Raw genomic sequence first — 10,051 nt, forward strand, 5'->3', positions numbered from 1 at the left:
ATGTAACCTTATTGCTCATGTATCAGTCTCCAGCAGACCTCATGTGCTCCTCAAGGCCAGAGCTGCTCAAGGCCATTTTGTGTCTTGGTGTTGCTGGCAGACAGTGAAAAGCAGATAATGTTGTTATTCAGAGAAATGGAAAGTTGTGAGAGGCAGTAATTATACAAGAGGTCCCCTGCCATCCCCAATACAATGTTCTCTTGCCCAATTCCACAGCTGAGAATATTGTTTTCATGGCACTGGTCCTTGAGGCTCCCAAATGTCTTTAGATGGGAGGTGTGCAATCTCTCATGTGAATACTTTCTCCAAAAAAAATATATCCTTTCAAGACACTGCCTGGGCTGAATAAATGAGTTAATTTTCATCTGAGCCACAGTGTAATGAGGTCTCACCCACCACCTCAGTTCTACAGCCTCAGGATGCTTCTGTCAAAGTTAAGGGAACATAACCTTCAATTTGAAGATGACCAAAAATAGGTTGGCTTTGTCCTACAGCTTATCAACAGCTGTGATCTTACCAATGGCAAATATCTCTATGCCCAGGTTTTTCAAGGTCTGAGCAGCCAGGTTGGCATCATCCTGGGATTTCCCATCAGTCAGGAGGATTACCAACTTCTCAGCCTCCAGCCGAGCACCAGCATCTGGTTTCAGATTCTGCTCCAGAACGTGGGTCAGTGCCAGACCTGGGGAGGGGCAGAGATGGAGGTTGTGCCACAGCCTTCCAAAAAACCCCCATGCCTTTACTGTTTTCCCTGCTCCCCAGTGGCCACAGTCCCCACAGAGCACATTATCCATGGGAACAGCTCCCCCCACTGTGGCTGCACTCGTTATTTAGAGCCCTGCCAGGTGGGGTTACCTGTAAAGGTGTTGCCGCCCTTGTAGCGCAGATTCCTCACGGCCTCCAGCAGCTGCTCCCTCGTGGAGTGAGCACTCAGATCCCACTCTGTCCTGGGGTCACTGCTGTACTGGGACAGCCCTGGGGAAGACAGGAGCCATGGGCATCCAGCCAGCCCAGGGGAGATGCAGGAGGCCCACTCTGGGAACCAGTGTCAGGACTGGCAGGGAAGATGACACCAAATAATGACAGGGACTGGGGGTGAGCACATCTAACTCCACTTCTCTGCATGGTGCTGAGGAAATAGCATGAAGTTGAGTCAGGGGAGGTTTAGGCTGGATATTGGGAAAAGGTTCTTCCCCCAGAGGGTGGTGGGGCATTGAACAGGTTCCCAGGGTCACAGTCTCAGGCTCACAGAGCTCAAGGAATGTTTGGATAATGCTCTCAGGCACTGGGTGGGATCTTTGGGGTGTTCTGTGCAGGGCCAGGGCTTGGACTCAATGATCCTTTTGAGTTCCTCCCAAATCAGGATATTCCACAGTTCTGTGATTCTCTGGTCCTGCCATGCTTGCAGCAAAGAAATGCCTTAAATCCCACGGGGTACAGGGGTACACACCCCTGTCATGATGATCACAGGTATATGATAAGGTGTCAAGGTGAATCCAGGTCAAACAGTCAGCTGCAAGGGCTGAGAAGGATTTACATCATCCTATTCCATGTACAGCCTGGCTGTCAGCATCACCCAGAGCTGGAAGCAGCCCCATCCCCTGCTGAACTCACAGCAGCCCCAGTGGGGCATTGCCACTGCACCCAGTGTATTGGTGACTGAGCACCTCGTCAGAGATGGCAGCAAATCCCAAAAGTATCTCAGCATCACCGCCCAACCTAGGGCTGCCCAAAGACAGCACTGCTGCTCACTGTGCAGATATTTTTCACGGCCACTAGAGGCCAGAGCTTGCTGCCAGATGGGAAAAGCTTCCAAGACCAGCTCAAGGACCCCATCCTAAAGAAATAACAGCTCCCAAGAGGAGCACATCACCACGGGGACAAGAGACCAAGGCCCCTTCAAACATCAACATCCCAAGGTCAGGAAACAGGAGCATGTCCTACCTACTCTGATCTTGTCTTCTGCAATACTGAATGGGGAAATCAAATTGCTCAGGAACTCCTTAATGAGCTTGAAATTGTTGCGCCCGATGCTCCAGGAGCCATCCACAAGCAGGACAATGTCAGTCATGGCAGGAGTGTCACACTGAAACTGGGAGCCTGCAGGGGAAAGGTTGGATATTGAGAGAAACAGTTGTAAGGAGGAAAACCTGCTTCAGCTTTAAGATAAAAATCAAATCTGCTGTGCAAGGCCTTGTCTGGATGGTGGAATGGACCATCTGCCAGCCTGGCACATGTCAGCATCCTGTGAAAACCATGGAGCCAAGGATAACCCATCTCAGCACCTCGAAATGGAGTGGTGTGCAGCTGCACCTCTGCAAAGAAGGGGTTAAAGCTGTCAGGAAGCATGTGCTAACCCAAGCACTGCTCTCTGCAAGCTGTCAGCTCCATTCCATCTCTGCTCCAGCCCAGTGCTTCCTTTTATCTAGCTTAAGTCTCCAAGAATTGCAGGTGATTGCTTAATTCCATTCCATCATGAGATCCCCTGTGGGCTACAATTATTTCATGGCTTTATATTAAATCCAATCTCTCAGCAAAAACCTGCTGGCACCATGGATGCTCCAGCTCTGCCTCCCTCCCCACCCCAGGCCTTCAGCTCAGCAGAGGACAAGATAAGGCATTTTGCTAATTGGATGCATCTTCCTTGAGTAATTCTCAGATGGGGAATTTTCCATCTTTGGTGGAGGGGGAAACAGATGATCCCACTGAGATTTATCAGGCTCCAAGGAGGTGTGTCTCCTCTCACAGCCATGGATTTCTACTGGGCCAAAGGGGATGCTCTGGCCCATCCCATTCCCACCATTTCAGCAGAGCTGGGAGCCATCACAATCTCAACTGAACCTCAAGGCTCCTCATGGATCAGATATCTGTGAAACATGAAGAACAAGCCCAGAAGGAGGAGCAGGCTGGCTAACAAACACCCCTGGTGCTTGGAAAGGAAACACCTTGGAAAGGTCCATGGCTGGGGGTGCTCTGGGGAGGAACACAAATGCTTACGTGAATCTGCCAGAAGCAGGGGGAGATGACAACGTGAAGAGAGAATGGTGCCAAATCAATTAAAATCAATAAATTAAATCATCTGGAAGGAATTTTTGGCCTAACTCCAGCTTTCCTGAGAATTCATGTTGTTCTACAGGATTCCAAATTTCTCCAGTGAGCTCAGACAGCTCCCAGAGCATGAGCTAGGGATTGGAAACACAACCAGCAGCACCGTAATCTGGGGGGGCAGAGGGTGGGCTGGAAAGCTGGAATTCAGTGAGTGTTAGGGAAAACAGCAGGGGAGAAGGAGCAGGACATGTTTGAACCCCCTCTCACCTCGTCTCAGTGAATCCTTTGGGGTTTTTTCTTTTCCTGGAGACTCTCGCTCTGCGTTTGCAGGATTGTGCTGGGATGATTTTGGGGCTGTTGGTGCTGTTTCTGTCATGCTGGCCTCCACATTGGGCTGGTTTCTTGTCACTTCTCCTGAGCTCTTTGGCTGAATCCCCTTCTGCCTTTTCCTTTCAGCTCTGTCCTTTGCTGTGCTCCAAAGAGAAAAATCCCCTTGTCCCAAACTGTGTTATCCCCATCCAACCCCTCACCTCAGCTCATTTAAACCACATTTGGCACAGGTGCAGGGGGCTCAGAAAGGGTAAAATTCCTACAATTTTATGGAAATAGGTGGATGGACTGTCACCACCTTCATTCACCTCTCTGAGAGGGCTGAATGTGGTCTCAGGAGCTAATGTTAAAAATGGGTCACATCAACAAGTGTGTTGTTCCCATTATCATCAATGACGAAAAACAATGAATGTTTACAAAATATAAATCAGGGAAAACATCCCATGGCACCTCATATCCATTTGCTCTCCAGAGCTCAGCAACCTGTGACTTGCAACCACCCCAAGCTCTAGTGCAAGGCTTTTTGGATAATGGCCCTGGTGGATCTTTCTTCCATCAACAGGTGGAATTCCCTTTTGAGCCCATGGAAACATGAGACTCTGTAGTTACATGCAGTCCTCAGCCAGGGAGGTTGAGGAAATCCTTCTTGTAGAGGACCTGCAGGCAGCCTTGGGACACAGAGCTTAGGGAAAAAAGCACCATCAGCTGCTCAGGGAGCAGCTTGTTCTCAAAGGATCCACATTCAGTTAAAGGATGAGTTTGCACCTGCTGAATTTGGATACCTGAACGTGCATTTTCAGCTTGGCTGGGATGAGGGGCAAATATTTTTAGGTGGTTTACTGTGTTTCTGTAGCTAAGAACTGTATGGAAATGATGAGATCAGGCTAGCAAGGCTCACTGTAAGAATATCTCTGATGAAGGGAGGTTGTGGTGAGAAAATGGGGATGGTTTCAGGGCCAGCTGAATGCCATGGTAGCATGGCACAGGCTGTGGCTCAAAATCAACACTGTGTGACTCCAGGATGGCGAGAGCACCCACCTGAATGTGACAGGGCAGTGTTCAGGGGTGGTGGGGTGGCCTCAGCCACCCCACTGTGCTCAGCTGCAGAGGAGGTGAGGTTCTTTCCTGATGCAGCTCCTGCGTTCCTGTGGTTGTTTCTAGTCTGGGATGCATTTCTGAGCTCCTCTACTGCAGGAAGACCAAAAATAGAGAAATTGCCCATCTAGAGAGGCCTGTGAGCCACAGTTCCCTCCCTCATTCCCTGGGTTTTCCCCATCTCCCTTTCTAACCTTCCAACCAAAATAGTACCAGGCTCTGGGATTGCCAAGCACTCTGCAGGGAGTGTGCCAGAGCAGCCGCATCCCCAAGAGCCTCAGGAGCTCTGAGTGGTAAAATTTAGCCCTCTCCACTTACTCACAAATTTCCTCTTGGCAAACAGGGCTTCCTGGGAGCCATTGAGCACGTAGACCTGCAGGGTGTATTCCTTGGTGGGGCTTAGCCCTCCCACCGTGGCTTTGGGAGTCTTGGTTTTCAGCATGACTTCTTGCTCCGAGTCCCCTGAGGTGGGATGAAGCCACAGCTCAGAGCCTGTCAGAGCTTAAATTTAAGTTGACAGTAGCAAAAGCAGCACTGAAATGCAGGGAATGTCTGCCTAGGGACTGCAGTCAGCTCCTATTCATACTTTAAATTTTGAGGTGCTCTGATTTTTACTCTTTTTCTTCAATGTAGAGTTGGGAGGATTGAGGTGGGCTTTTTAAATCCCTGGTATGTGCCCAAATTAGAGAATTACTTCCCACCCAGTATGAGTGCAACTCTCACCAGCTTCCCAAGGAGCTGTTGAGTGAAAAGCTGGTGTTCAGAATGTAAAGACTGGCAACTGCTTATGAAAACACCCAGCTGGTTGAGGTCATGTGTGACAAAATGAGGAAGTGACTCGGAGTCTCTGGAGGTCACCAATGGCACTTGGACTCATCTTACCCCAGCTGTGCTGCCTCTGCCCCATCTGTCTCCAAGGGCAGCTGCTGCCTGCAGGGCACAGCTCATTTCTGGGGCTGGCACTGCCTCCAGACCCTTCCACAGCCACGTCCCGAGCTGTTGGACCCTGTCCTGGGACTGGGATGGCTTGAGCAGCCAAGAGCTGGAGCGTTTCTGTGCTGGCAGGGCAGTGAGCAGGGGGAGCAAGGCAGTGACTGCTGCCCAGCACAGAGAGGCACAGCAGCCCCCTAAATCCCTCTGATAGGAGAGGTCTGAAGCTTTGAATGATGGACCCAGCTATCCCTGTGCTCCTGCCTGGGGCTGGAAACTCCCCAGCCTGAGAGGGAAAGCCTCAGGCATGTGCTGCGGGGATTCCCTGCATTCCCGGGATGCTCATCAATCTCTGCTGAGCTGAGGCTCTGGGGAGGAGCAGGGCAGGCAAGGAATGAGAAACCTGCTGCTCCAGCCCGGGAAACAGGTGGGGGCTGAGATAAAATGGTGGATGATCACAGGAGCTGCCGCCGTGCACTCCTGCTCCCTTTCCGGGCTCACTGGGAAAGCGACTGGGAACCAAACGCCAGCCACGACCGAGGATGGCTCAGCCCCTCCTCCCTGCTGGGGGACATTGTGTCCTTCCAACACCACCAGGTTCAACATCTGAAGTCAGGGAGTAGGGGTAGGGAGCTGGAGGGATGGGCCTACCCACGCAAATAGGGTCAGAGGCTTCCCGTGCCATGTCCCTGCAGTGGTGGCAGAGCTGGGAGCTCCACAGAAGAGCCAGGCAAGGAACCTGTTTCATTTTTGTCTCACAGAGCCCCAAAGAACAGTGTTTCTGGCTAAACCTTTCCCCTAGGATGAAGAGGGCGAAATTCCTCTCTTTCCTCTGAAGGAGTGAAAAAGGGACAGTGCCTGCATTGGGTAGCACTACTGACAGCTCCCACGGTGCCCAGAGAGGCTCCTTGTCACCGTGAAACCAACCCTTGGAAACCAACCAGCCCAGTGAAACCAACCCTCAGAGCCAGAGCAGGCTGTGGGTAACTCCCTCTGCCTTGTCTCTATTCCCCCAAAGTCTCAATAATGCTCATTTCTCAATAATGCTCATTTCTCATTTTTAGGTGCTGTTGTGCTCCAGGTGGAGCTCAGTCCCGCTGAGCTCTGCTGGGACCCGAGCCCAGGGTGTCAGCACGTACCTGCCATGGGCTTTACCCGAACTTTGTAGCCACTGATGGTCCCCTCAGTCTCTTTCCACTTCATCTGGAGCCTGTCTTCTGAAAGGACAGTGAGCTTCAGCCGGCCCGACCCTGGGGAGGAGGAGACGTGGCCGAGCTGTTGTGGGTGCAATTCCTGCCACAAACCCCTCTGTGCTGTCTCTCCTAAGGACATGGCAGCGATTGTGGTGCAAAGGGAACCTTCCCCACCCCAGGCAAGTCCTCAGCATCCCATGGCAGCTCCTGCAGTCCCCTTGCACCTCTGCAGGCCTGGAGCCTCCCGCGCAAGGAGGAATTTCTCAGGTGTTCATTTATACCCCTACAGGAAGGTAAAGCAGCCTCCCCACAGGTGGGGGCTCTCTCTGAACCCTTCATGTCTTGAAGGGCTCTCCCAGGAGCTTTCAGGCTGAATGGCTTTTTACAGCAAGTGTGTTCAGTGCAAACATGTGAAATGGGAGGGGAGCAAACGGGCTCAAGCAAGGCTCCTCAACAGGCTTGGGATGCTGAGAAATACAGGAATTCCCCAGGTGATGGATCCCACACTTCTGCAGAATGATCATTTCAGAGGCAGCTCCAAGGACCAGCTGGGTTTAGAAAGATGGAAAAAAAAAAAAAAAGAAAGAAAGAAAACCTGATAAAGTGTAAATAACAGCTCCTGGCAGGACCATAACTCATGGGCACCAGTTTGTATCAGTTTGCTGCAGGGAGCTGAAAGCTAAATGACAAATCTTGAGGGAAAAAACAGTATCAGACAAGGAGGTAAAGAGAAGAAAGAGCACATTCCTTTATCACCTCCAGATTTCACAGCTATCTCTTAACCCAGCTAGATGGCTGAGCCCATGTGTCACTCCTTGAATCCATGATTCCTGTCACACAAATGTCACCACGTGAAACTTTTTCACTCAGCTGGATGCAGGGTGGCAACTCAGCAGATTTCTCTCCCCTCCCTCTGACACTGTGCCCAGAGCTGCCTTTCCAGCAGGATGCCCTAATTTGCAGTGAGTGAGCACACCATAAACACCTGCACCCAAGTGCTCCCCCTCATTTGCAGCTGTCACCAATCTTTTTCCCTTTACAATTACTCGCAAAAAAAAAAAATAAATCTCAGAGCGACCTGGAGTTTCTGCTCAGTGCTGCCAAACTGTCACCCAGGGCTCCTCAGCTCCTTCATCTGGTCTTGCACGATGCCCTGACACCTCCTGACGTCCCTGCCATGATGCCACCCCCCAGGAAAGCAGTGAGAGCTCGCACTGAGGTTCCTGCTGGTCTCAGCCCAACATCTGGGCCTTAACCTTTCCTTGCAGAGACTTCCTGCAGGCTGCCCAACAAGCAGATAACTATTTTGGGGAAACAAAGCTCAGATTCACATCTCACCCCAGGCAAATCTGAAGAGGAAGAAAGAAAACAGGGGAAAGAGGGGTGAAGGGCAAAAAGCAAATCCTAAAATCATGCCTAAGAGAAAATGGTAAAAGATCATGGAACAATGAGGGGAATTCATAGTTAGATTAAACATGGAGCTGTCTTCTTTTGGCCAAGTGTGGTCCAGCTCCTTGGGCATCACTCTAGGAGCCCAGAAGCTAAAAAGACAAGAATGTCCCCAGACAGACCAGAAAGGACATCATCCTCTAAAGCACCATTATGTGCTGGATGCAAATGATCCCCAGTGCCATGAAAGCTCCACTGTTTCCTTGCCCTGTGTTAGATGTGCACTGTTTGATGCTGTAACCTTGCTCTCCAGCTCACAGGGAGTTAAGCCCAGGCTGAACTGCAGAAGTCTGGAAGATACACAGCAGGGAGACACATCTGTCCCAGCCCTGCAGGGCCACCACCTCTCTAGGAACCTTTGTGCTCTTCAGACACAACCTAAAGGTGGCTCTTCCACCTCAGAAAGGCTGTGCTGAGGTGCTGTAGGCATTTTCTGGGGAGCAGGATGATGGAGGAGGAATCACCTCGTGCTTTCTCACCCGGCTGCTGCACCACATCTCACCACAAACACCCAAAGCAGGAAGGTGCAGTGTCTAAAGAAGCAAAAGCCTTTTCCTTCCTATTTCTCAGGCTCCCACAGATCACACCAGCCCCTCATTGCTTGCACAGGCCGAAATGCATCCCTGATGTGCTGAACTGCTGCCAGGGATGAGGACAGGCCAGGCAGGGTGGGGAGGGATAGAGGGGCTCTCCCAGATGGGGCCCCTGACCCCTCATTGCTCTTCATGCTTGGGAAAGGCTGTTGGGAGCTTCACCAGCAGACAGCAGAGCACAGCAGCCCCCTGGAACAATGCCTGGCTCTGGGAATGGCCCTGGCAGTGCTGTCACTGCCAGCAGGAAGGGCTGGGCTGTCCCAGGGCAGACAAACCTCAGGGAACAGCCCCAGCAGGGCAGGCAGGATCCTTACCTTGGCCCACTCGTCCCCAGACATGGCTCACCACAGGCAGGCAGGCAAGAAAGAACCAAGTGTGAATCAGCATTGTGAGCAGGACCTACAAAAGGGCAAATGTCAGGGAGGAGAAGTGAAAGTTGTATTTCACCACATCGAAATCCAGGTTTTGTCCATCCTGCTTTGAGGCACCACAAGCTCTGGGCATCATGGATGGCACTGGAAGGATGGTGGAGAGGAACACACAGATTTTCCTGCAATCCCTACACGTTATTTTATCTTTTTAGTCTCTCCAGTATAGCTCTCAGTGCCTTGGACTAAGCTGTGTTTATAAACCTGGTGGGGAACACTCCTCTCCTCCTGCTTGTGCCTGGGGCTGCTCTCTGGGCAGGACAATCTCAGCACTGGAGCTCCCAGTGATGGGCTCTGCTCTGATCATGGAAACCAACAACACTGGCAAATTACTGGACACAGAGATTCCAGAATAACCTCTGGTTTAACCACAATTAATTACTTCTGTACAGTTTATCATGACCACAATCATTCCAGGCTTACAGACAGCATGTTTCTCATGTCCCTGGGATGCACACCAATCACAAGGGGAAAAGCACAGAGAGGAGCACTCTGTAACAGCCAGGCTGCTCAAACCACAGATTTAATGACATCAGTTGCTGTGAGAAAGCAATTTTGCAGCAGGAGGGGTCCACAGACCCAGTGGAGTTTGTATGTGAACAGCTTACAAAGAAGGAGTTTATTTCTTATTTCATTCCCAAGAAGTTATATGCAGTATTTGTTGGGATAGTTTTGCTTTAATTTGTTCACCTGAACAGACTGAAAGTAGACAGGAGAGACTTAACCATGGCAGAGAGTCAGAGTTCTGAATCAGTTTGACTCAGAAATAACCTCAGCAGCATGGCCAAAGCTGACTGCCAGCCTCAGCCCACGGACCCTGAGCACCCACAGTTGGCTTTTCCAGCCTGGATTTCAGTGCTGTTCAGTTTGGGTCAGGAATTTTGGTCAGCAGAGAACCACCCTGATGGAAGAAGTGCCACCCCCTCATCTGGCTCCCAGCAAACCAGGTTTTAAGCACCTGTTGTTGGCCTTTTGTCATCTCTGT

General features: G+C 51.0%; 1 protein-coding gene across 1 annotated transcript in view; it reads right to left on the reverse strand.

Annotated features, from left to right (window-relative positions):
- COL20A1 (collagen type XX alpha 1 chain) overlaps positions 1-9,025 on the reverse strand; it is a 49,331-nt gene extending 40,306 nt beyond the window's left edge. Inside the window, exons 1-8 of the mRNA XM_066561598.1 lie at positions 8,953-9,025; positions 6,543-6,653; positions 4,792-4,935; positions 4,417-4,566; positions 3,316-3,516; positions 1,945-2,100; positions 856-975; positions 518-682 (exon numbers count right to left, since the gene is read on the reverse strand). Of these exons, the coding sequence (XP_066417695.1) occupies positions 518-682; positions 856-975; positions 1,945-2,100; positions 3,316-3,516; positions 4,417-4,566; positions 4,792-4,935; positions 6,543-6,653; positions 8,953-9,025 (1,120 nt within the window). The remainder of the gene's footprint in view (positions 1-517; positions 683-855; positions 976-1,944; positions 2,101-3,315; positions 3,517-4,416; positions 4,567-4,791; positions 4,936-6,542; positions 6,654-8,952) is intronic.
- Positions 9,026-10,051: the final 1,026 nt, after the last annotated feature.

The sequence above is a fragment of the Molothrus aeneus genome, chromosome 17 (genome assembly GCF_037042795.1).
Source record: "Molothrus aeneus isolate 106 chromosome 17, BPBGC_Maene_1.0, whole genome shotgun sequence".
In the NCBI taxonomy this organism is placed as follows: domain Eukaryota; kingdom Metazoa; phylum Chordata; class Aves; order Passeriformes; family Icteridae; genus Molothrus; species Molothrus aeneus.